This window comes from Argopecten irradians, chromosome 1, assembly GCF_041381155.1.
Source record: "Argopecten irradians isolate NY chromosome 1, Ai_NY, whole genome shotgun sequence".
Lineage (NCBI taxonomy): Eukaryota > Metazoa > Mollusca > Bivalvia > Pectinida > Pectinidae > Argopecten > Argopecten irradians.
The window spans coordinates 3,746,621-3,774,612 of NC_091134.1; the positions used below are offsets into that span (position 1 = coordinate 3,746,621).

The window sequence follows — 27,992 nt, forward strand, 5'->3', positions numbered from 1 at the left end:
AGTTTGGTGTAGCTTCACAGTTTTCTGTGAATCCATCTTTGCTTAACAATGATGTGATATGGTTTTTTGTTATTTTGTCATGTTTTATGAAACAAAAGGTTAAAAGACCAATATATCTCTGTTACTATATGACAACTTCCCTATAAGGGCCATGTGATTCTATTGGCAATTGGTAATTAAATTACTACTGTCTGTAGATTTGATTGAATGTTATCATAATTGTGTTGGATGGTTTGCAGAATAATTAAGTTCTATGCATGTTATAACAAAATTGTCAGTTTTTCTTCACGTCTAAAGTTGGAGAGGTACAATGTCATTTGAAAGTGACCTATTGTGGAGGCTAGAATCAGTAATCTACTACAGTGAGTCGATACACTAGTACTGTAACAAAATCGTGCAATCTTATGATAGAACGGCAGTAAATTGATGTACACCAGTGATTCAGTTTGTAATCTGTTGCGAATGCTCCTAGATAAAAAAATTCATGATTTATCTTTGTATTTGATTCAAAGCATTATCTCTAGTTTCTTCTAATTATATAGCTATATGGTTTTTATGATCATACTTTTAAACTTTTTTTGTTTGTTTTTTTTGTTCCAGAACATTTATTGAAAGAGGATACCTGAAGCAGGCACTGTGTGATTAGTGATGTCATTAATTTAATATATAACTGTATTTCTTGAAAAGTGCTCTAAATATCAAGGGAGAACTATATTAAAGAATAAAAAGTTTTGTTGTTTCAACACATTCTACTACCAAGACATTGTTGAGAAAAGTGGAGGCAGTTCACAGTGATGGACGCTGTCCAGGATTGCGTCTTAAGACTCTTGACTTGATAAGATTTATAAAACCTTTTCTTGGTGGGGTTTTTAGATTTTTGCAAGTTGTGTGCCAAATATAATTCCAACTACCGTTATCCAGTGGGTGTTTTCGTTGCTGCTGTGAAGAATTTGATGAGAACCAATGAAATTCTGGCTGCTGATTTCAGACTTTGATTCTGTCTGGGATTGATAGCTATGCGCTCACATATCTTCTTTTTAACAACATTTAGGAATCCATGTACATGTATAACCTTTTAGCTCTTATGAAAGTTTGACACAAAATAGGATGTTTCATTAAATAAACTATGGTACAGTCTTAAAACCAAAAACTTTAAGGGACAAAGATGGGAATTATAGACAGTAACAAACTTGGTGTCTTTCTTTGCAGACAGTTTACGACAAAACCAGGACATAAGTTTGGTGTAGCTTCACAGTTTTCTGTGAATCCATCTTTGCTTAACAATGATGTGATATGGTTTTTTTATTTTGTCATGTTTTATGAAACAAAAGGTTAAAAGACCAATATATCTCTGTTACTATATGACAACTTCCCTATAAGGGCCATGCGATTCTATTGGCAATTGGTAATTAAATTACTACTGTCTGTAGATTTGATTGAATGTTATCATAACTGTGTTGGATGGTTTGCAGAATAATTAAGTTCTATGCATGTTATAACAAAATTGTCAGTTTTTCTTCACGTCTAAAGTTGGAGAGGTACAATGTCATTTGAAAGTGACCTATTGTGGAGGCTAGAATAAGGATTGTGCTACAGGCCGATTGTATCTGTCAGGATATTGGTGTATTGTACTGTGAACCTACTTATTTTCATGTGATTAAATTTAGGGTATTCTGCAAGCAACGAGAAATCACAAAAATAAATCCCAGTGAAGATGTTTCAAATACAGATAAAGTAGCAGAAGTTGTGTGTGAAAAGGTAAAACATGTTGCCATGGAAATAAGTTTGTTTTCAGTATAATCCAGAAATGTACAATACACACTGTAATGTCAAAAACTTGTTCACAATTTTTCTTGTGAGCATCTGTCTTAAGGTTAATTTTTTAATGAATAAAAATATTTTATGAAAATATGCACACATTGATTTTTGTCATCAAATTTCACTGTCAAATATGAATAGCTCAATACTCATTTAAAATCCATATTGAAAACAAGAGATCCCAGAGGGATCTTGGCGCCCACCAAAGTATGATCTACGTTTGACAATGGAAAGAGGGATCTTTTCTCTGCTTTTCAAACTTTTTCAAACATACAACATATATGAAATAAGAAACAGATCACTTCATTACTTTTTTAGAAATAGCAGTAACAAACTTCAACTATCAAAATCCAAGATGGCTACCTGTCGGCCATCTTGTTGACCGATCGGTCCTAAAATGCAATATGTACAACTAAGGTCCTAGGGGAACATACATATAAAATTTGAGAGAGATCGCTTCAGTACTTTCTGAGAAATAGCGGTAACAAACTTTAACCATCAAGATCCAAGATGGTGGCCTGGCGGCCATCTTGTTGACCGATTGGTCCCAAAACACAATATGCACAACTAAGGCCCTAGGGAAACCTACAAATGAAATTTGAAAGAGATCCCTTCAGTACTTTCTGAGAAATAGCGGTAACAAATTTTAACTATCAAAATCCCAGATGGCTACCTGTCGGCCATCTTGTTGACCGTTCTGTCCCAAAATGCAATATGCACAACTTGGGCCCTAGGGGAACCTACATATAAAATTTGAGAGAGATTGCTTCAGTACTTTCTGAGAAATAGCGGTAACAAACTTTAACTATCAAAATCCCAGATGGCTACCTGTCAGCCACCTTGTTGACCGATCGGTCCCAAAATGTAATATGCACAACTTGGGCCCTAGGGGAACCTACATATGAAAATTGAGAGAGATTGCTTTAGCACTTTCTGAGAAATAGCGGTAACAAACTTCAATTGTCAAAATCCAAGATGGCTGCCTGGCGGCCATCTTGTTCACCGATCGGTCCCAAAACGCAATATGCACAACTTGGGCCCTAGGGGAACCTACATATAGAATTTGAGAGAGATTGCTTCAGTACTTTCTGAGAAATAGCGGTAACAAACTTTAACTATCAAAATCCCAGATGGCTACCTGTCAGCCATCTTGTTGACCGATCGGTCCCAAAATGTAATATGCACAACTTGGGCCCTAGGGGAACCTACATATGAAAATTGAGAGAGATTGCTTTAGCACTTTCTGAGAAATAGCGGTAACAAACTTCAATTGTCAAAATCCAAGATGGCTGCCTGGCGGCCATCTTGTTCACCGATCGGTCCCAAAACGCAATATGCACAACTAGGGACCTAGAGGAACCTACAAAAATGTTAACGGACGGAAGGAGGAACGGAAGGACAGACGATGGACGAAAAACGATTTGAATAGCCCACCATCTGATGATGGTGGGCTAAAAACTTTGTTAAAAAATAATTTAGCTCCTGACCTCTGTGACTGTTTGGGTAGGTGAACAATCACATCCCAATAAAAGCTACTCCATTATTTCTTATATCTATTAATTGTTATGGGTACTTTTTGGTCCAAGAACTAAGGTCAACTCGATTTGGACTCTTTCATAATGAGAAGCCTTCTCAGATTATCCAGCCTATAGATGGAAGATCTTTCTAAAGAACTACAAATCAAGTTGTCAGAAGTTCTATTCTGGTATCAGGAGAGGGCACATCGAGTTAGGCTTCATACATTCTATTGACTTGATTGTCTCACAGATTTCTATCAACTCTTTATAAGGCCTGAATATTTTGCTATTTTACAATTTAACAGGTATGATAAATAATCAGAACACAATTTATCTAGAAAAAGTTTATTTACGCTTGACCTATCATGAGTTTGACCTCTGAGGGTCAAGGAAACATCACAATAACAGTGTTACACAATGTAAAATCTTGTGTAACGTACATCACAGTCAAGAAGTATACACTTAATTCTGGTCCTGCCAGTCTAAATCTGGCCACCAGTTCTAACAAAGGCTCCATTTACCGATTTATATTTTCATACCTATCTTAATCTTAAAGGAAAAATATTATATATAAATAATATATTATCTCTCTATTACAGAAACTTTCACTTAATTAAAAAGGTGTTTTCATATCATGGGGAAGCAATGCATGTATATGCCTTCCTGATATCGGGATGAAAAACAGAACAAAATGTCTCCTGCTCATTGATAAATGAAAGTGCAGTCATAACTTGGGAGAACCTCTGCCAGATACACGAATAATGTGATCCTAAAACATGGAGTTTATTTATACAAAATTGTATAAGTAAATTACAGTATAAAAATTTCCTTAATTTTATAAATAGCATATATCATGATCTTTACTTTCACTACATATACAAGGGTTTTGAGACTAAAACACTAAAATTAATTTTGTTTTGTCTTTTTTCTTCCATTTGCAATAACTACAATAATCATTTTGTTGTATTTTTACCAATAGATCATACTAAAGAGTGTTGCAGACCCTTAATCTACATTTAGTTATAATAAAGTAAACAGATGTAGAATATTGCCTACATTTTCAATGATGATGTAAGCAGAGGAGAAACCATCAGGAAGTAGTTGATGTTGAACTACATCTAGGTATTAAAACATAGCAAAATAATAATTAACATTATATCAGTGTAAAAAATGTTAAAGCTTTGAAAAAGATGTGGATGACAATAATTTCAGTTACATTTAAAACACATTACACTCTGTAAAGACATCAACTAGATAGGAATGAACAAGATATATGGACGGACTTCTGCATGTAAAAATCTTTTTCATTCAAAATTCCTTCAGCAAAAATGATTTGTAAGATATTTTTGAGATACAAAACTTATAACAATACATATTATGATAAATAGCATCAATAAAGTTTAAATTTCTCGAGGCTGTAGAACGGATGACTCGCAAGATATGGAGGCAAAAGCGTAGTATAACATATGAATTTTATACATTTATATTAAAATATTTAAATTTGTATACAAGTTTTGGAAAAGTTAAAAAAGAGAGTAAAATGAAATGTCATCTGTTATACTTGAACACTTTGTCCTATAATTTTGAGCAACTACGAGGCCATACACACCCTAATAGACAAGTGTTCACAGTCACAAAATTAGAAAGATAAAGTACAAAAATGAAATGAGTTATCTCCCTTACTAAAATTTGGTGTTGAGTCGTCCAAATGTTCAGAATAAGAATTATTCCAATGTGTCAAATAAACAATATCTGTAATGGAAGCAGTAAAATAAAATTACTAATCACAGTTTTAAGTGAAAAAAAAAAATTCAACAGGAAAGCAATTAAGAAAGCTAAATACATTTCTACAATTAATTATTGCTACTTTTACTAACATGCACATGTACATTTAGTCTCACTAACAGTGTATATTCAAAAATATTTTTGACATAATTCTACAAAACTGTTATGATTATCTACAAACCTGTGGGACTAGTCATTATTTGCAAATATTGAACTGGATAAGTGTAATACTAACTTAAAAGCATTGTAATTAATTTGTATAACATCTTTTTTTTGACCTAATATACAATATATACAGATTTGATTATGTTAGTATATCAAGCTGTCATTTACAACAAATACATATCACATTGGAGTATAATCCAATACATCGTTTATTCTGTCACTGGAGGCAGTATGTTAGTTACTTTCATACAGCAGTCACTCGAAATTAAGTACATGCAAAAAACTACAAGCAAATACATGTATTACCACATCACATTCTTCCAACAAGTCATAGAATTTCTGGTGAAAATAACTGAGCCTTATCCAGAAAAGTTATTTTAATGTGAAATGGTGACTAAAATTTCCTCAATATTTCCCCGTTCATTGCTTCCTCCCAAGCACTAGTTAATGTTAATAACCCTGTTTTATTACTTTTATGAGGAACTTTTGACAAATCAAATTTTTCCCTGAAAAATTCCTTTCATAAAATTTTGAAAAATATTTACAGAGACAAAGTATATTTAACAGCATCTTTGATACAGTTATTAAGGTTAAAAGTTTAAATATTTATATCAATAATTATTATCGCTTTTCAGTATTTTAATTTTTCTTTATTTATCAATAAATTAATACTTTATATTTATCAAATAAATCTGTAACACCTGTTGTTGTGGTACATGTATATACATCTCGGATAACTTCTGCTCCTGTAAATCTCAACATTTATTTTTACAATTCACAATGTAAACAACTTAATGTATGACACATTCATAATAATCAACAACTCTCTGGATGGAAAAATCAAGTCATCATACAGATATTTAAAATATGAGACACTTTGTCCATCGTCTTTCGAATTCATCAGTTCGAAACTTCAAAAAAATTAATGCCAACAGATACCTCTGAATTGTTTTACTTGTTCTCGTATCCACATCACAACCACAAGTCTGTCGAACTATTCACTGGCACAAGTACATGTACTGTAGTATTAGGAGGTTATCACAGATTCAAGATTCCTCACTCACATTCATCTACGCTACAGAAAGTAGTTCCTTCACCAGAACAGAGGCGCACTAATAAGCAGTATTGCAAATGACATTGGTTCTGTCAGCAATAGCACTTTCAGTTAGAACTTAATGTGTCCATTGTAAGTATGTCTTTGTATGCTGTTAGTACTGTATATATTTTTACTATGTTTTCAAGTCCAATTAACTCTCCACTATCTCTGCTTGCCTTTCAAGTCCCTGAAAATAAATTTGAAAAAAATTGAATGACTAAATTCTAAATTATTCTAAATTGAAATAGCAAATACAGAAAAATACAAATTTCAACTTGAGAAGAAAACAAATATTGTGTTATCACTATACATTGAGATACTATCAAGGAAAGCATTTTTTTGATGTTTCTTTTAACAAAATATGCTTAGACATGAAACAGTTTTCAATTAATGAACACTTTCAATAATACCTGGTATATGAAAAAATAATGATTTAATAGATTTACAGACAAATTATTTTCTGTTAATACAGAAGGATGATTCTATTCACATTGTGAAAAATTGAAGTCTAATTTAAAACTCATGCTTACTTATCAACCAATATGATAGTCTTGGATACTTACCATACTATTTTCCAGCGTAGCTAGTCTATATTCAGTGTCACACAGAGATTTCTCCTTGTCTACTAATTCTGATTTCAGGGTATGGATCTCATAATTCTTCCTCTTCATCAGATCTTTTTGTTGTCGTTTTTTAGCAACACTCTGTGTTTGAATGAAGATGAATTGATGATAACATTATTTTGTTAAAATACATGTATATCAATTTTCAATGGTCTACAAGAAAATATAAATACTTTTTTTCTCTCCCAATCCTGCATATTTGCTCTGTATACTAGATCATTTATCCTGCAAATGCTTAATTATCTTTTTCACTTGTCAAAAGTACTTATGATGTTTGCTTTCATTTAATATATGAATTAAAGAGCAAAATATTGATAGAAATAATTGTGATTTCTTTTTTTATTTTCTTGTTTTTAATTTAAAATTTCAAAACATTTAAACAGCATTTTCAAAGTCCGACTTTTTTATCTTGTTGAATGACAACATTAAGTATAACTATTAATGTGTACTGACCTTGCCCATCATGTCTACACTTCCACATTTATGACTAGAGTAAGATCCAGGTCGTGAACTGGGAATGTGGGCACGCTCATTCTCTAAGTGGAATGTCTACAACACAAACAAATCATGTAATATATTTCAATACCCCACTAACTGGAATTTGTATTCCTGGAATTCCATTTATTCTTGTAATTGAACCTTTCTGTTACTATATAGCTACCTTTCTCTGCTTTATTGCCGTGTTGAGACGTTTCTCCTGGTCCAGTCGGTCCCGAGTACGATTCAGAGATTCTCGTAAGTACTGAGTTTCTTCTGCCTTTGTTTTTACATCAGACTGTTTCATAAACACAAAGATAACAGAATATCTTAAAAAATATCACTTCTCTTCAGTTTACAATTAAAAAAGTAAGCTTTAAAAATCTTTTAACTGTCAAAGATGATAGGATTTCTTAAACTGATATTGGTTTCATGTAGTATATATAAACTTGATAAAATTATGACTAAGACTAGACTTAATCATCAGTCTAAAGAATAAATTTAGAAAGGTTTATAGAAGAATATGATTCTGTCCTACATAAGAACCGGTATGTATAATACTCACAACAAGATTTTCAACCTGTGTTGCCTTCCTCTCAGCTAGCTCCTGTGATTGCCTGTGAAAATATTTCAACAAAATTTTATCATCTTACAAGAAAAATCAGATTCATAAATTCTGACAAACACAAATTCAAAATTCAGAGGATCTACAAAATTTACTATGATGGAATTCAACATTACACTCAGCCGTTTTTTTAGAACAATTTTTGACTTGTAAAAAGTGAAATACGCAAACATTTGTATTTTTTTGTATCCATGAACTTCCTTATATCTATATAGACATAAATACCTACCTCATTTTAACCAAATCTCTCTCATATCCCTGTAACAATTCATCTTTCCGTGCCACTCTCTCCTTCAGCACTTTGATACGATTAGCCACAAGTTGACATGAGTTCTCACGTTCCATCATGAGTCTTTCTCTCTCGTCTTTAGGAATGTGACCGATTGGACGGAGTCCATCAACACTTTCTAGATCTAGACAACTGGCTACAGCTCGCAACAGTGTGAGGTACTAAACAAGAAAAAATAAACAATAAATTAAACAAAGATCAGGTACTGTAAGCGGAAAGCAAAATAAGAAGCTTACATGGTATTCTGTGGAAGGGAGGTTATTCCAGACATACTGACATTAACTTATGTTTTCTTAAGGGGAGGTAATTCAATTCCTAACAAATTACAAGTTATTTTATGAGTGAATAAACCCACAAACTCACAGAACTAGTTATTCTGATTCAGGGAAATAAACCATTGTTAATTTTTATGTCAGGAGTTCTGAAAAGGGGAGGTAACCCTCACACTAGTTGGGTATCCCTCTACACGTGACTACTTTTCCTGTACAGTAAGGTAACTTACAGTGTTTTCACTGCTGTCTAGAGCATCCATAGTCTCCCTGTGTGCACTCCTCTCCATGTCTGCCTCAGGGTTGGAGTTACCAAGCAACCCACGAGCTCGACTGACTTCACGGTCTAGTGAACCCAACGCCACCTTATCTTCTGAAAGAGCTTGATTAGCTCTCATTTCGGCGAGCTCTTTCTTGAGCATAATGACCTGTTGTAGAGCATGATCCTGGGTCGGTACTGTTCAAACATCAAACAGGGAGTATTAAACACCAAGAGAATCATTTACAATAGAAATGCACGGTTGAACTTTTATGCTTTGACACGTATGGTAAATTCCTGCTTGATGTGCAATGACTTTTTAACCAGCAAAACTTTCATCAAGGAGTGACGATAACCATATGAAATTACAAGTTGATATGAACTCAAACGATCAATCAAGTTCTTTGTATTTGCTAGAAACCACACTTCATTACAAACTGGAACATTTGAATCTTAACAACATTAGAACAATGTTTTAAATAGCTAAACACTTCAGACATATGTTTCACTGTGTATAACTTACAGGGTGGTTTGGAGACCTCGAGTGTTTTGATACGAGATCGAAGTTCTGCTAATGCTTCCCTCTGCCTCATTATGACTTGTTCGTGTCTCTCTCCACGACACTGAGCACCAAGGGCAGTCATCTCAGAGGTAATTCGGCCCTAGAAATGGTAAAATAAAGTCACATTTAACACTGAGGACCAAGGGCAGTCATCTCAGAGGTAATTCGGCCCTAGAAGCGGTAAATAAGTCACATTTAACACTGAGGACCGAGGGCAGTCATCTCAGAGGTAATTCGGCCCTAGAAATGGTAAAATAAAGTCACATTTAACACTGAGAACCAAGGGTAGTCATTTCAAAGGTAATTTGGCACTAGAAACATTAAATTGAAAATTTATTTTATATAGATAAATCAATACAGTTTAACATGAACCACAAAGCTTGATTTTTTCGACGAGGTTTTTTATTTCAAAATCTTGGTATGAATTTTCATTGTAGATCCACCATTTTGTATTGGCTGCTGGTGATGAATTAAAAAAAGTTGTGTAAAGTGTACCTCCTGATCCAGGAGTGAGAGCTGATTCTTCTGTTCCTCTTTCTCCAACTCCAGGGCAGCTTCCAAAGCCCGGATCTTGTCCATGTTCTCTGTCATATTAGACTTGTATTTCTGTGAGAAAGATTTCTCTTTGCTGAAATAGGAAGGAAAAGGCATTGAAAAATACCATGAGGCAATCCAAATAAATAGATTTTAGCATGATCTCACACAAGGCCAGTTACAATGTAGAAATTTTGTATTGACATTTAAGTTCAACCTAAGAAATCATAGTGCTATCTTACTGGACAATACTCTTGAGACAAGAAAGGTATAACTAGAACTGTAAACCAATGGCTAATATCCCTCACCTCCATGATAACAAATCTATAGTATAACACTGTGAGTTATGCTGAGTTATGCATACCTAAGACTACACTCTAGTGTCTTAAGCTCCTCTTTCTGTTTGTCTATGATCTTGGAAAGTTTAGCTAGCTGCTGTCGAACATCTGTTAATTCTCGTTCTCGCTGGATCAGAAGTTCCTTATTTTTCTCGTTTTCACGTTTTTGAGTTTCACTGAGTTCACCTGTAAACAAAAGAATGTATGTTATATTGTTTTGAGAAGATTTTAACTGGAAAGCTTAGTAATGATTTCTATAAAGAACATCATGATCTCAAAATCTTTGGAAAGATTGATAGGATTTTCTTCTTTATAACAATAAAACTACTTCAAAAATCTTAACTTGACACATTACAGTCTGAGTTAATACTTTTATAAACAGATGAAAATCTGGCCTGTGATATCCAACTTACCGGTGATGTCGGACAGTCTGGCATGAGCCCCAGCTAAGTCCCGTCGTAACCCGAGGATCACGTCCTCCTGGTCCTGTATCTTACTCTTTAACTCTGTCGACTCTTTCCTGTATGGCAAAGACGTTTGTCAAGTAAATATGCAAGTCGGATTTAATTTGTTGTCCATTTTGTGCATTCAAGTCATGAATTATATGCAGAAAATTAGTTTTTGAATAGACACTATGATCATGTAGTCAGTTATTTACAAAACTCTTATAGACTTTGAGACAAAAAAGCTCCACTATAATGTGATGTGACAATAGGGGTGTGTGTACCATAATAATACATATGAACCTCCCCTACACGCCATGGCATGTTATACAATAACGAGAATTAGAAATTCTAGTGTCAAAGTATTATCACAGTAATAAGAAAGGTCAATAGGATTTTTTTCTGACCCTTTAAAATAATTCAGAAAATGTTATATGTATACTGACCTTAGTATAACTATTAGGTTTTCCATCGCCACGAAGTCCTCGGATGGTTTCTGAACGATGACCTTAGGTTTAGGTGGCGGTACCGGTTTAGGTGGAGGCTTGCTCTTTATTGCTGTTAATTCACCCCGCAGTTCTGTAAATAAAAAAAATCCATATCTTATTATGATAACTCTATGTAAGGCCAGAGTTATCCACCCTGATTTGTAAAACCTTTCCTTGTTATGACATACTCCTATTTTTCTTACTATTTCATCATAACAGGGTTGTGAGTTTTTGTTTTCATTAAATAACAACTTGATATTAAATTCAGTGAGTTTCAACTTGATCTCTGATATTTGACCTATGACATTTTTTTTTTAAACTATGACCTTCTGTAGTGAACCTTTGATATTTGACCCATGACATTTCTTTTTTAAACTATGACCTCTGTTTTCTGTAATGTCTCTCTGATATTTGACCTATGACATTTCTTTTTAAACTTATGACCCTTGTTTTCTGGCCTTTCTGATGTGGACCTACCATGGATTGTCTTTTTGTAGGTTGAGACCTCATCCTGATATTCCTTCACTCTCTTTGTCATCTTCACAAGTCTTTCTTCCATAGCACAGATAGTGACTCCATGTTGTTTGTTCTGCTCCTTGTAGGATTGAATGTCTTGTTCATACTTTTTCTCCCACTTATGACTCTCCAATGCCAGATTAGCTTCGTTTTCTGCCCGTTGGGATTCCAGTGCTGTGATCTGTTCCCGTAGCGATGTCTCTAACGTTGAATATTCCTCTAATTTCTCTATCATTTGGCTCGTTTCCTCTGCCTGAGTTCGTACATCACCTTGCTGATTAGTGAATGTTTCCTGTAGCTGTTCCAAGCTCCTTTCAAGCTGTTCCACTCTTTGTCTCTCCTCCCTCACAGCATTGTCGAGTTTCTCTTCCTCGACAGCTCTCACTTCTTCTAATGCCCTATTTAACTTGTCTTCACCTACAAATGTGAAAAATGTCTTTGTAGGACCCTAATTGAAACATACAGCAAATATTGCACAAAACATAATGTCATTTTGAAATACTTCAAATATTTACCTAGAAAAAATTTGCAATGGACTTTAAGACAAAATTTGCTCAGTTTTTGCCTTCATCTCATACTGTTTGGAGTAGGGTAAGTTGGAGTGAAATACAACAATAAATCAATCTGTATGACTTACCCTCAAGTCGTGTTTTCTCAATGGCGTCTCGGACTCTGTTCTCTGCATCCTCCTCGGCCATAGTACGGTTCCGCGAGAGTTCTTCCTTGTATTGCTGTTCCACCTGGGTGATCTGAGCCGTCAGCCTCTCTTTCTCGCTGATAGAAGATTCCCACTTGGCAAACAACAACTGGATATGTTTACCTGGTTCTGAAAACAAAGTCATAGAAAATTAAATGCAAACAAGAGATATGTTTTCATTATTAACAATTTTTTACAGTAATTTGCATATTGCATATTTAAAATTTCAGTGTGAAAAGGGAATCTTTGATATAACTTTTCTGAATATTTTGATCAATTTTTCCCCTTACATTTGTTTATTACAAGTAAAACTCACTTTCTGATATTTGCTGACTCTGCAGGACATAAATGTTCCGCTATCATATAGCAAGATGTTGAAGTTGGACGAAGCGGAACAGAACTGATATCAGTAACAAGGTATGCTCCCTATTTCATGGTGAGGCATATATCAAGTTATTCTGAAAGTTTAATAATGAAATGGTTTACACTATATTTAGTCTATACATAAATCTTCTGTACTAACCGTCATTCGACAACTTGACATTGACACCACACTGCTCCAACGACGCTTCAATTGCCTGTTCCCATGACAATGTACTTTTAAGGAGGTCAGTCAATGAGTCCTTGACCCAGACTAGTGTATCTGAGGTCACGACAGAGTTCAATAAATCAAGTTCCTGTTTCAGTGAGGTGGCATTGAATCCATTGGTCTTGAGATGTGTCTACAAAAGGAGATGAAAAAGGCTATCACCATATCTCAATAAAACAAAAATATGACTTTTTTTATTTTAGGGTAAAAAAAATTGAAAGGGAAACAATGTCAGGTTTCTTTTTCTTTATCATTACATCCTGAGCAACATAAACATTTGTAGGCAAAATCTGCTGCTTTTGTTTGGAATCAGTTAATTTTTCTGTCTATGAGCATTGTAATGATGCCAAGAAGCCAAGAAGATGTATGTAATTAAGTTTAATGTTTTAATGATTATTTGTGTTTTACTCACGATAATATTGTTGAGTTTATTGCGTAGGTCTGTGACTGTCTTTTTGAAGCTATCCTGAGCAGAGTCTGTAGATTTCAGCTGGATTTCCAAATCTTTCACTTTCTGGAAGAACGATGTTCTCTCGTCCACTATCTTTTTGAGAGTTTCGATGAGTTCATCATCCCCAATTTCTGTCTCCGGAGCCTTGATACCAGGTGTGGAGTAAGTCACCTGAATGACTCGGTTACGGAATCGCTCCAGCTATAAATAGATAGGATAAAGTCAAAGGTCAGACCAGTGATCTGGAAAATTACCTCATATGGAAATAAACTTTATGCATCTTTGCTTCTAAACGTATGAACAAAACTGTCAAGCAATTCTGGAAGATGTTATTACATATACAAGGGTCTTTTTACCACAGTTCTAAGGAATTATCAAAATAATAAAACCAAACACATATCCCCTTATAACAATAAGATTTTCTAAGTCCAGTACAGTATTGGTCAGTTAGACTTACCCGTTTAGTGGCTTGCTCTAGATCTACCCTGACCACTCTCTCTGTCCGCTGGACATCCACAAGTTCTGCTTTGGTCTGATCCATTTGGATTTGTGTTTTTTTCTGAATCTGTTTCTCCTCAAATACCGACAGTTTGGTTTTCTCTAGCTCCTCCTTCAGTTTACTGATCAGATCCTGGTGCTCCTGAATCTTATTTTCCGTAGACTTAAATTTCTGTAAATTACATGTAACAAAAGTGAGCTTCTGTGTGAATTTATATACCAGTGAGTTAATTATCATGTGAACTATTTGAGTGAAATATCACATATCTGAAGGTTTGAATTACTATAATAGTGACCTGTACCAACATACACTTCTATTAAAGTGGACTCCAGTGCAAGCTTCAATCACACTTCTAGTCTGTTTTTTTCTATCTAATTTGTCTTTGCATACAGAGTTATCTGCTCCTGTGGGTAGGTATCGATGGTGACATCATTATGTTGTGAGCAAACATTATGCTATTTTCTCAGAAACTATATAATCATATACTTGCTAACACATTATATCACAACTATAGTATCTATCTGAAGGGGCAGATAATTGAATAAAGAGCTTCAATGTGAAATGCTAGATTTCTTTTTGTCAGCTCTTAGTCTTATACTAATATTTAAATAATTCTGAACCGGCCATTAATGCTATAATCTTTACTAAGGTGGCAAGTGATTTCATTGATATCAGTAGTTTTTATGAAAATTTACAGATAACTACCACACAATCTAAACACTCTACCTGTCTAAGACTGATAAGTTCCTTTTCCCGAGCGTCTCGCTCCTCTGTTGATTTTCCTGTATCCTTCATCTTATTGACCTTGGCGGTCATTGTGCTGACGTAGCCTTCTTTTTCCCTCAGCTCCTTCTTCAACATCTCAATTTCTCGTGTTAGTTTACTTATGGTAGAATCCTATAAAATGCACAGCAGAAATATTTAGGTGCAGTCAGCTAATGTTAAATTTCCATTTTTTTTTTCTTTTTCTAAATTTTTATCTGTAGATTGCAGTAAATGCAGAGATAATTTGCTTTTTGAAGTAAAAGAAAAATAACACGTGACTAATAAGAAGTTTACTGCTGTAAACAGTGAAAATTTTCCAATATTATAATATTTATCTCACTATTCAATTTACAATATAGTGATAGTTTTGGTTTTCAACACGTATGCCATATACAACATCAAACATTTCTACAATCAAATGACAAGAAAAAATTAATAACAAAAGACTACATAAATAGACTATTTCTAGCTAGATAAAGTTGGGAAGATGTAAATATACTTTTACAGCATGTTTAAAAGATAAAAGAAGACTTAAAAATGTATTATTTTCCCTCTAATATTAAAGCAAATTCCAGAGACAGCATGTGTATGGTTACCAATTCTGTATATTTTACTGCATTTTCTTTTTGTACAGTTCTACTTATATAAAAAGTAAGTACAAGGTATACATTGTATTCATAAAATGATAGATTATATTTTTTTAGTATTAGTTTAAACAGGCGACAGATTATGTCCATATATTTTCCTGTAAATATTAAACATTGCACTTAATGGTTGAGCATGTTTTTGCAGCAATAAATTGCTTCTAATGTTATAATAATATATAATGAAAAACAACATCAAGTAAACAACAAGTGCAGGTGAGTGCATTAACAAAGAACCATGCAGTGCAGGCGTGCATCATCTGAGTCAACCAGGAGCTTGAAACTAAAGGATGATCAAACATTATAATTAGCATGATCAAGTAATACAGCTTAATCTGTTAGATTGCAAATCAAAAATAAAACATTCAAATAAATCACAAAGATGAAATCATTTTCAGAATCATGATGATAGTATTAACACAGAACAGAATTCCAAGTAATGCATTAAAAGTATAAAATATGTTGAATAGAATAACACCTTATTCACATGGATTTATGGATAAAATAGTTTCTTGAGTATTAAGAAAAAGATTGAAGAATTAGTTAGTTTATTCAAACACCCTAGCATCATCTTTCCTAATTCTTTAAGAAGGAATTGTTGATGAAAACATCGGTTTTGAAGGATCAAGAAACAGGAGAAAACTTAGTTCGACATAAAAAACAATAAACACATGCATATTTCAATTCCAAATAAACAGGCAAAAACAAAACAAAAACAAACAAAAAAAACAAAAAAAAAACAACAACAATAAACCTTAATAAATACAGAATTTAAATGCCTACAGAATCATATACATGTATTTGAGAGAAAATTAAAAATGAAAGACTTGAACATTTGTAACCAGGGTCCAGATGCAGTGAAATATATGTGCACAAAGATGTAAAGCAGACGTGCTGTTCAGAAAGGTGAAAGTCCAGAGGGTAGATGCTATTTATGGATTCTATTGGTACATACAGCTACAAGGTTTGACGGGAAAATAAGGTGCTGGTTCTGTCTGTCCTGATACCAGTTGATTTAAAGATGTATTCAGTAGCTAGTACACAATGTTACTCAATATAAGCAGAATTATCTCCCTTTAAATCACAAATTCTAAAATTACAGTATATAAAATACCGGGGTAAGAGTTTCCACATCAGGAATTTTTTCCTTCTTAAAATCTTTTACATTAGTTGCAAATAAAAGGAATGAATTAAAAGTGTATGAATTTTCAAAAATTATTCATCAAATTTATATCTTTAAATGATTGGAAAATTTAAAGAAATTTTTATCTGGTTGTGAAATGTTATATCATTAAATAAACAATCTTGCATCTGGCATGTAAAATGATGTTTGGTAATTAAGTTAGATTATGTATATGGACAGACAGTACACCAATCTCTAAAGGTCAAAGGTCATGCAGGTAGTGTTAGAGTGATTAGAGACCAAACCAACGTCAGCCAGTCTTTACCAGCGGGAACTTACTTTACTCGACAAGTCTCGCTGCATTTGTGTAACGAGCCCCGATGTGATACCCTTGTCCTTCTTAACTCTCTCCAACTCATTTTTCACATTATTTAATTCTTTAAGTTTGAGAGAGAGTTCATCGGTCATAAGAGGTGGACTAGAGGAGCGGTCTAACTGGGCATTGGTCAACTGTGATAAGTGAAATAAGACCATGCTTATAAATGTGAGCAGCTCAGTGAAATATACCAAACTGCTTTGCATTAAAACAAAATATAAAAAGATTGAGCAGACAGAAAATCAGAACTTTATGGTGTAAATAAAAGAAAGTACATGTAATTATATAATGATCAAAATTAATTACTGGACATACATAATTAGAACAACGAAAAGAAAAAATAACTATTTCAAAGATATCTCATAGAAAATACAAAACAACAATTTTGCATGGATTTTGTATCATTAAACAAGATTTTTTTAAATTAGAAATCAAAACAAATACTTCTTTCTTTAATCTAAAGAAGGACTTTCATGCATGGGTTGAATTTTGACTTATTTTTATACACATATTGCATCTTTGCAGCTTATACTCAGGTGTGACTTATAATCCAGTAAATATATATACCTAAATTTATGTGTATGTAACTTTAATGCTAGTGTTTTATCTAACGCATGCATGGAAAAATTAGCTGAAAATATTTTATCATTATAATTTTCCTCTTAATTTTGACACTTCCAATTTAAAAAAAAAATTAATGAATGAAAATTAAACAAGGAAAAACATTTATAATAACATTTAGAACAAAATCAAAGTCAGGAATGTAAATCTGTGGATAGTGAAAATAATTCTGCATTTGTCAATAATTTTGTAAAAAGATAAAAACAAATGATTTTGCTGAAATTAAACAAAATGTCAGGAAAAAAATATTTATGTGAACATGTTTTCTGTGATAGGGATGTTTGTGATTTTGGTCTGAGGAAATAACAATTGATTTGTGCTACATTCAGTCGGATTTTGTTATAAATTGTTTACCTGTATTGCATGAAACTGGGATAAAGGAAAATTAATTCTCATAGATAAAAACCAGCAATGGTGTATAAAATATTCATACATTTTTCACAAGCTCCGTTAGTTTAAAAATCACCGTTTGAATAAGAGGTTTGAGTTAATTTGATTGAATTAAGTCAAATGATGATATGTAACTTAAAGATGCCCTATTGCTGATAAATGGCATTTTTTCACTATCAAAAACAGGAGCAGATGATTTAGTATTTTTCCTCGGTAACAAAAGATACTTTCTTTACACTATCACCACTATTGAAAAGTTTGAGCTTCTAATTTTACTTCAAGACAAAAATATTGAAAATAATTGCATCCCGAAAAAAACAACTTGGCACTATGTCCTATATATAGAATGAAGTATTGATTGCGCATGCACCAAAAGCAAAATAAATTATTTCATAACATTTTTTTGTGTTTATTAAAAATATATATATGTATACACGATTAAACACCAATTATTATTAAATTGATGAATATCGTTTATGATCTGTCGGCGGTGGAGCGTCTTTAAATTCTTAATCCATATTCATTTGTTTCCAATAAGATAGCTCATGTAAGTGTTGAAAAATGGACAAAAATACACAAAGTATGAGACATTTACGGTATTGCAAAATGTTTTAGAAAGTTAAGGATAACAGAAATTAAGGTAATGATAATGCTAAAACAGGTTACCATAATATAAGGTCATATTGCTAGGCTAAGGCTACAGGTATCTATTGGACCTGGGTAAATCTACGTAAGTAACAAATCTCATGCAAATGTGTACGTGTCGAGTTCCTATAGCTTACTGCCTAATCACGGAGAAGTTATACAATATAGGCACTATAACATTGACACAAGCACAAAACTAACACCAATAATGAAATAACCTATAATTTAGATCCACCAAATCTTCACTTAATTTTTTTTTTTTTTTTTTTTAACAAAAGTGGTTGTTTTACATTAATTAAAAGAAAAGGGTTACTAAACAACTGATAGAATCTATACCAACAACATCACATAGATAAGATAATGGTAATCCCATATTAGCCTACACAGCACTGCGCTATATACAATATTAGACAATGGCATCTTTTATTCAGCTAGTTCTACATCTAAGTGTACACAGACCATACCCCTTTGATATTCCAGTCACAGATTATGGTAAAATACATTGACCAAAGGCACAGTTACAGCAGTACAGACCGGTCCCTTTCTCTACTTCTCAAGAAATAAGGGACCCCAATCTCTACACTGTGGTAACATAGCCATGCAATGATTATTTAACAAAAAAAAACAAAAACAAAAAACCACACTTTTAAACAATTTCGGGAGGCTTGAATAAATTGTCAGTTCTGAAAGATGTAGAGGGTTATAATATAAATAAAAAAATCACGAAGTCAGAACTTATATAACTTAGGAATTTTAAAGTTATTAACTTTTTCTATACCATTCAGTAACTGGAACATTTTTACCCATAATAACAGACAAACTTTGGTCTTTAACAAATATTAATTACCTTTAGTTAACAGGACAAAATTCATATTTTGCTAAAACTACTGTAGATATTCATCAAACAGTAAAATCAGAGACATAACCATACCTGTTCCCTCATGGCGATAATTTCCTGGTTTTTAGAAGTAAGTTCCGTTTCCAGGGCGACAACACGCTGTGACAGGTCGGTGTCGGAGCCCATGATAAGTGGTCCCTGTGTAGTAAGACGATGCTGAAGCTCCGAAATCTGTTGCTGCATTTGTTGTAACATCTGGTCTTTACGTTGGGAGTTGGCCTCCACATTACGTAGACTAGACACTTCCTCCATCAGAGATATTATCTTTTGTTCCTGAAATGTACAATATGGTTGGCAATAGACGAAAAGTCAGGTAAGCCCTTTAACATGGAAAAGAAAACTTAAAGGGGAATCTTAAGAAGGATTTACATAAGAAGTATTTTGAAGAATTATTATTGTAGCGATTTAGTCAAGAAAATCAAGAGACACACAAGAAAAAAAATTCAGCTCTTGGTGTCACAATGGCTGTCAATACTATTCATTTTAATTTGCTTTAATATTGATAGGGGGTGAAGTGTGATAATTGCTTTTCAGTTTTTGTATTTGTGACTCTCTACCTTTTCTTGTAGTGTGTTGCCTACTATGGGAACTGCTACCGGTGGTCGTCTGTCCAGTCCGTTAGTCCAGCCTCCCGATACACCTTAAAGGATCGATGTAGATGATAATAATTACTGGCATCGAGATGTAGGAAATGTTTAACTAAAATGGACACACAATTACTATAAACCTTAACTTGATGTAAATGGCATCTCTCCCTACTCTGGCCTTTGTCAGACCTTTTTCAGAACTTCCTCAGAACTTCCTCAGGCCTTCCTCTGGCCTTTCTCTGGCCTTTGTCAGGGCTTCCTCAGGCCTTTCTCTGGTCTTTCTCAGAACTTCCTCAGGCCTTCCTCTGGCCTTTCTCTGGCCTTTGTCAGGGCTTCCTCAGGCCTTTCTCTGGTCTTTCTCAGAACTTCCTCATGCCTTCCTCTGGCCTTTCTCAGGACTTTCTCAGGACTTCCTCTGGCCTTTCTCAGGACTTCCTCTGGCCTTTCTCAGGGATTCCTCTTGCATTTCTCTAGCATTTCTCTAGCCTTCCTCACGACTTCCTCAGGCCTTTCTCTGGCCTTTATCAGAACTTTTTCAGGACTTCCTCAGGCCTTTCTCTGGCCTTCATCAGAACATTTTCAGGACTTCCTTAGGCCTTTCTCTGGCCTTTCTCATGACTTTCTCAGGACTTCCTCAGATCTTTCTCATGACTTTCTAAGGACTTCCTCAGGCCTTTCTCTGGCCTTTCTCATGACTTTCTCAGGACTTCCTCAGGCCTTTCTCTGGCCTTTCTCAGGACTTCCTCAGGCCTTTCTCAGGACTTCTTCAGGCCTTTCTCAGGCCTTAATCTCAAGACTTTTTCAGGACTTTCTTTGTTCAAATAATAATGAGATAGCAACTGTGACATCATGACATTTTGCAAACAAGTAATGACAGAGATTTATCACCTTTAGCTTAAAAGGGCTTGCCTGAAGTAGGTATCTCTCGATAAAAAATTGATGAACACAACATACTACCTGACAATCATGCTGAAAATGATGAATTAAAATGTTATATATTGACCCCAATGTACCGACAGATTCCTGTGACATTTCTTACGAACAGATCACTATGACATTACACTGTACTTACCGACAGATCGCTGTGACATTGCTGGTGACTGTATTGGTGAAGTTAAGTTCTGCACCCCACCAAACGCTCCGTTAACCCTTCGGGCAGAGCTTGCTGCTGATCCCGCACTAAGGGGCCTAGCTGACCCTGCACTGAGGGGTCGTGCCCTTAATGAAACTGGAGGGCGAGGGACTGGCTGATTTGTTGGCGTCCACACCGCGGATGGGATGGTGATAGTGGCCGGGCCTGTGGATAAGTAAGGGAGGTTCATAGCTCCCGGGTTTATAGACGGTGGAGCGTCTGCCTGTACATAGTTCATAGTATCAGAGAGCAAGGTCAGGGGCTGGCTCCAGGCTGGCCGCTGTTGGACAGGAGGGTACGCTATCTGTAAACATAAACAACATAAAGTGTAATATTATTCTTATAATAATGAAAATACCTTATATGAAATTAGAAGACAAAAATGACCATAAAATGATAGCTTAAATTCAACATAACTACACCAACATAATCACAACTTATTTTAAGAAAGACAAAGGAAAGCTGTGCAGATGACGATTAAATAATACACATCATAATCACCCCGCCAAACATCCATTCTATTGAATTCAGCTGGATGTTATCAATATAGTAAGCATTAAATTAAATCACAAATTAGTAAATTACACTACCCGAAATTCATTCAAACATTAAGAAACATCGCATCGTAATGCTTTTAAATTCATTATACATGTATAATATGTACATTGTCGACTATGACTACATACCAAGATGTGCACAGCCTACATTTAGTCATAACTAAGTTTTCAATCTATCATTTTAAAAATTTGTTTGTAAGCAGCATGATCAAGAATACCCTAGCATTTCTTAAAATCAGTTCAAAATGACATGATTCTTGGACCTAGTTGTTGTAAATTTCGATATGCTGCAATAATATATGTCATGTTATTCAAGTATAAGTACACAGAGCATAAAAAAACTGATCATTTTCAACAAAATGTTTGCATGCATAAAGAACATAATCCAGATGATTAAGTTTCAAAAGGATTCAGGGTTTAAAGTATAACAAAACCTGAAACTCAATTATCTCTTTTTCCTTTCACATAATTTTATAAATGAGTTGCATATCTTACAGACACAAAACAGGACTTATAATAAGGCCGTATCGAAAATTGATTTACAATTTATCACCAAGAATAGGACAGACCCTTAAGCTCAATTTAAAATGGGTAGATCCTTTGGGGTTTAGGCTATCTTTTTGACCTTTTTGTTGTATCCAGGTAGATTACAGGTGTAATCCGTCTCGACATTAATACACACCTCACCATGGCTCTGGGATAGAGGCCGACCGCTTGGAGGCCGTGGGTGTCTTGTCATTTTTTGTTTACACTTTTTTCCATTTATTTTTTTATCATTATGCTAAGTTTTCAACCCAGGCCAGTGTTTGGATCATAACTTTTAAGCTGTTCTCTTGTCTAAGCGAGAAAAACCTTCAAATGTCGCAGATGATAATTTTTCTTCTACTTTAGAACACTTTGTGGATTTACAAAATTAATTTTTTTTTAATTTCTGAAATTTTTTAATCCTCAGCTTTTAAAACTCTGACGTCCTTTTAATCCAGCAGAAATGTTTGTAGTCCACACACATTTCTTTCTCCAGAGCTATATTTGATGTTTTGTGTTTGCTGGTCACTGCCTTCTGTAATTTTAATTCATCATGTTAGTTCAAACTCTGTTGACAATAGGAGATCAATTTCACACAATTAACACCATTCTTATAACCACTGACATGTGCTATTTCCTGGGTTTTAATTGAAGAGTTTACAAACATACTGATTGCTTAACACTGTTTCTTTTAATGCAAAATAAATACTCTCCAAAATTTCTGAACGCTTTTTGTCTTGAACGATGTTTTGAATCAACAGTTATTTAGTGTTGGTCCACTACTTGTGACAATTGGTATCCCTCTTGTAGATCATCGTCCTGGTCCAAGGACAAATTTAACAAGGCTTGGTACCATACCAGGTCAACAATGTAATTATATCTGTGTAAAATCACAGGGTCCGTGTTGACTTTTTATCCATCCATGTAGAAATCAATAACAATCGGAAAAGTAAGCAGACAACTACGTGACCAGGTACGAATGGTTGTAGCCATACTTTACTGTGTGTATACATTGACAATCACTAAGGGCAGTACAGGACTCGGGTATCAGTGACCAAAAAACCAAGGCTGGCAACTCATTATATATTAATATTGCTAACTCATAAATCATGATCATTATATAATTCCTGATACAATTAACTCCCAACAGATCGGTGAACAATATATCCGGCAGTAGACCCATACTGACAGTTGTTCAGCCCACGGATGTCTCTATGACAGACTCGCCGCAGTCTGTACACTTATAACAATAGGTTTCCTACGCTCGATCACCGAACTTCAGTTCTTGATAAATCGGCCAAATTATTGATAGGAAGCTATTGAAATTGGACATGCGACTACAATCTTCACACACTGATATTAAATATCTGATAGCCTTCGGAATATGTTGGTCGAGCTGGTGATATCTCAATCTGTGACATGTTATACTGTATCAAGTTATACTCCAGTCTTTATGTGGGAAAATTATGTAAGCTTACTCCACTCTTCAAAATCTATGCTTTTATCCAAGAATACAAAATCAAATTTTAAAAGAAGATATAATCGTAATTAAAAACAGGTACATGTAAAAATATTTGTTTTTCATGCAGTAATTGGTTTATAAAGTTACATTTGTTATCAGAGTCATGGAGAATCATTTAATTGGTAAATACTATGTTAAATATCTAAACACTTAATGCATAATTTAAAATATAATAATACAGGTGAACTTGTAATATTACCTCTATATAGATCTATGATATATATGATAGTATAGTGCTTCATGTGAATTGCAAAACATTAAATATGTGGTCTGTACAACAAAGTACAAAGTAACATGCAATTAAACTAAATTGTTTCTGGTACACATCTCTCTAGGATAAGATACTATATAAACGAGTATACAATAAAAGCCCTGAGAGTATTTTAAACATTAGTCCTTGTTATGTGGGGGTTAAACCAATACCAACTTCAACATTCATACGATTCTTAAAGAAAAAAAACCTACAGATTACAATAGTAATATGGAATAGAACCGACAAAGTTTACGTCCAATACACAGTCGATTAAGACTTTAGCTACCATTCCAACAATAGAGCCACTAGGGCCAATACTGAGCACTATTTAACCTGTAATTGTTGACAGTGTAATTTAAAAAGCCTACAAGTTTTAATGCTCAAGTACAGATATAGAAATGTACAGATTGTGGCAAATTTTCCCAAACAGGTTTACGAATGTTAAAAGGATCTCATTAAGTTTTAATTAGGACTAGAGATATGAATGAGAGTGAATCTGATGAGAGATGACAGGTATGGACATGTTGGTATTTGTAAAACAGTAGGTAGTCAGGCTTGGTAGCCGAGGAACCTCGACAGCCGTGTATAATGTCGGCGATTCCTTTACCAATATACATTTATACCTGTGTGGGATCAAGACGACCTTATGGCTACACAAAATACTTCCCATGGGCGTTTCTACTCCCTACATATTTTGTAACAGACAACCCATTGAAATATTAAATCTTTTGATATGCTGTTCCAAGGGCAATTTTCATCCATGACTTGTGAAACATAGCAAAGACACATACCTAAACGGGATCTCAGTAAAGCAATCATTTCTCTGTTGATTTGATTCTATTAAGTACACATAATGCTGTATGAAATAACACTATATAAGGAAGTTGTCAGAAAAATAAATAAATTCATAGATTATTTTAAAAATTGAAATGTGATGCATTATAAGAAAATTATTCCTTACCCCATATTTATCGCTGTAATAATCACTCTTGGACAACTCCATATCAAAATGTGTGATTGATATTTATAAACATAAATTAGGAATGCTTGTGTAGCCCAGATCTAGATTGGGTCTTCCATTAACCGCATTAATATATGTAATACACACAATCCCCTTAGACTTAATTGATTCCACAGAAGAAAAGATTATCCTCATATATTGCACATGTCGCCTAAAAGTCACATAAATCCATCCATTCAAATATCTCCATTATCATTAACGTAGCACAATTATACTCCAATAGACAAGTACAGTGTTTAAAACACTCAATTCACATTGGAATACTCCATTTAAAAGTGACTATATGTTTTTAATTCCATGAACATAAATAATTTCAAAAATGTTTGTCAAAAGCTCCATTTTCCGAAACACCAGGAGTAAGACGGACACAGCATACAAAATCAGCCAACATTTCACCTGTGAAAGTCTACAAGCTGTCTGCTGTTGATCATCGTAACTATGACTGAAAACCTATAAATACAAGTGTTTGACACAGGACACCCTCAGATAGTTCAATTCTTTGAGACATGCACAACAAACAAAACTTCAGATTTTCACAGCTCCTCATGCACCAGAGTTCGGGTGCTTTAGACTCCGGCATATCTATGTGACTAGGAAAGACTTCTATTAGCTAGTCGAGTATAGATCCAAGAGTAAACACTCGTATGGACAAAATGGATCGTTCTGCAGTTTGTGTTGGAAACTATCTCTGTGTACCTACGGTAGATATCCGTAATTACAACACAAACATAACTTTAAACGACAAACTTTCCAATTTATAAATCATTAAGATATTAGTTACCTGTAACGGTAAAAGCTATTGTTCCCAAGAAGCATACATTGATATTGGCAGAAACAATTCTACTAACCAAATCAAATATACCGGTGGTATATAGAATTTACCTGTAAAGAATCTAAAATGACATTTTACTTTTTATGCCAACACTGTCTTTGGAGAAACATTTAACTTAAATGAAATTATGCTATTTGAAATTCTCCAAAGTCAATGTCCTTTACCACATCGATTGAAATCAGGAACATTTTTGAGTAGGTGTTGTTTTGTAATCTTAGGTACGGAGAGGGGCTATATGATTAAGTAGAGTACAAATAAACCTGTTGGCAGATAAGTTTGAATTTTCTGGGGCGCCATGTGTACATTTATCACTTTGTTTTTAATAATGACTCTTTGTATCGATTGTTGATTTTACCTAAGTCTAGATAGCTTTGAACACGAGGAACAAAATGCATTTTTAATGTTTTAATCACTTGAAAATTAGACATTTAAGTATTATTGTCTTGTTGGGCTTTACACACATTGTGCATGTCATTACACAATGGTTAGACCTTTATAGGCATCCAGTATTGTATATGTGTTATCTTATATAGGTACAAAGTGAAGACATTTGTTAGACTTATAATAGTTTGGTATGTTCAAACTTACAGGAGGAATCTTTTGTTTCTAAATAAAGAAATTTAAAAACACAGCGTTACAGATACCTAAGGAGATCATATTCATAAGTTTTCTTGATTCATTAGTTATGAAAATCCTTTCATTACTTTTAAACTATACAACATAATTAGAAAGTTTACAAAAGCTTTCCTTATTCTTCTGTCATATAGCTCAGAGATATCAAAGATATTTTTTTTCTTTAAGCCTTAATATATCATATCAAAATCAATTCTTACAGATAAACAATTAGAAAATCCAATATTTTTCTTCAAATATTAATTGAATTTAACTAATGCAATATTTCTTTCTCCTCCCAGTGAATTAGATTGACTTACAGCACTGAATCAGTCAATGATCTTCCACCCAACCCCCCAACCCATCTGAAAATCAAGAAATGTTTTCAAAGGGATTGAGACACAGAGACAGTGTTTAAAGGGTCTTCAGAAGAAAAGATGATAAAAGAGAACTTTATAAAAAGTAACAAAGGAAAAATTAAGATAAAAGGAAGAGTATAGAAAATATGGTATACAATAATATTTGATTGGATCACAAAGATAAACTAATAGGTACACATACAATATACATGTACATCTAAAAAAGTGTCTACAACATCTCTATAATCCAGGAACTATAAATATACATATGTCATTGACAAATATGCCTTTATGGTCAAAACAAATTGATAATTTTTTCAAGCCATTTTTAAAATGAGACACTGGGTTAGGATTTTTTAAAATCTTTTAGAAGTAATTATTATAAATTATCCAAACTAGTTAACTACTGGTAGTAAATTTGTGAATAACACTTTTTAAAATGACATTTCACCAATTCTGTTCCAGTATGTTAAAATCTACAGTTTATCGTAATACAGTTAAAGGGAGACAACAAAAAATCTTTTTTATATCATTTGGTTGAAGAAGAAAATGATAGGCAATAATAATGAGAAGCAAAAGGTCAAAACATTTGACCTTGATAAGTTAGGTTAAAGGTTAAAGGTTAAAGATGATAATACCTGCTGGAATCCTGTGGGCCTTTCTTGTCGAGCCTGGGAGGAAATAGTCATGGTACGGTGAGAAATGAATGGGAGAGGGTCATGACACATGAAAAATGTCGACTCTAATTGTACATATGTGTTAATTCTAAAATAATTACTAAACAATCTATAATAATATTCATGATTTCTGAAGAGAAAAGTATCACAGTGTTTTATAGATGTTTCAAATTTAAATCCAGTTTGTTATATACCAACTACTTATGAATAACAAAACAGTATAAGCTACACATTTAAATAAGATGGTTAAATTATCTGAATTGTATTAGTAGGTAGAAATTCATATTAGCTGATGATTTCACTCTGAATATTTCAAAAACCATGTTATATTTATATTTAATTCTGTCAAATGTGTATCATAATATATGCATGTTAGTGATAAATAGAAATTATTGATATACATCTACATTTCA

General features: G+C 33.7%; 1 protein-coding gene across 5 annotated transcripts in view; it reads right to left on the reverse strand.

The window, feature by feature from the left end:
• Positions 1-3,664: 3,664 nt before the first annotated feature.
• Positions 3,665-27,992, reverse strand: part of LOC138315371 (forkhead-associated domain-containing protein 1-like) — a 31,603-nt gene continuing 7,275 nt past the window's right edge. Inside the window, exons 3-25 of one of the 5 annotated variants that reach the window (XM_069256353.1) lie at positions 27,541-27,573; positions 21,162-21,525; positions 20,060-20,142; positions 19,536-19,775; positions 16,912-17,082; positions 14,767-14,937; positions 13,999-14,211; positions 13,503-13,742; positions 13,025-13,223; positions 12,442-12,630; positions 11,766-12,221; positions 11,247-11,379; positions 10,771-10,877; positions 10,384-10,543; positions 9,981-10,113; positions 9,447-9,585; positions 8,898-9,121; positions 8,336-8,556; positions 8,047-8,098; positions 7,666-7,779; positions 7,458-7,553; positions 6,945-7,085; positions 3,665-6,568 (exon numbers count right to left, since the gene is read on the reverse strand). In XM_069256353.1, the coding sequence (XP_069112454.1) occupies positions 6,533-6,568; positions 6,945-7,085; positions 7,458-7,553; positions 7,666-7,779; positions 8,047-8,098; positions 8,336-8,556; positions 8,898-9,121; positions 9,447-9,585; positions 9,981-10,113; positions 10,384-10,543; positions 10,771-10,877; positions 11,247-11,379; positions 11,766-12,221; positions 12,442-12,630; positions 13,025-13,223; positions 13,503-13,742; positions 13,999-14,211; positions 14,767-14,937; positions 16,912-17,082; positions 19,536-19,775; positions 20,060-20,142; positions 21,162-21,525; positions 27,541-27,573 (3,915 nt within the window). In that variant the 3' untranslated portion in view covers positions 3,665-6,532. Of the gene's footprint in view, positions 6,569-6,944; positions 7,086-7,457; positions 7,554-7,665; positions 7,780-8,046; positions 8,099-8,335; positions 8,557-8,897; positions 9,122-9,446; positions 9,586-9,980; positions 10,114-10,383; positions 10,544-10,770; positions 10,878-11,246; positions 11,380-11,765; positions 12,222-12,441; positions 12,631-13,024; positions 13,224-13,502; positions 13,743-13,998; positions 14,212-14,766; positions 14,938-16,911; positions 17,083-19,535; positions 19,776-20,059; positions 20,143-21,161; positions 21,526-22,460; positions 23,769-25,039; positions 25,848-27,540; positions 27,574-27,992 lie in introns of those variants that run through there. The other 4 variants (XM_069256387.1, XM_069256379.1, XM_069256362.1 and 1 more) reach the window with 4 other exon arrangements.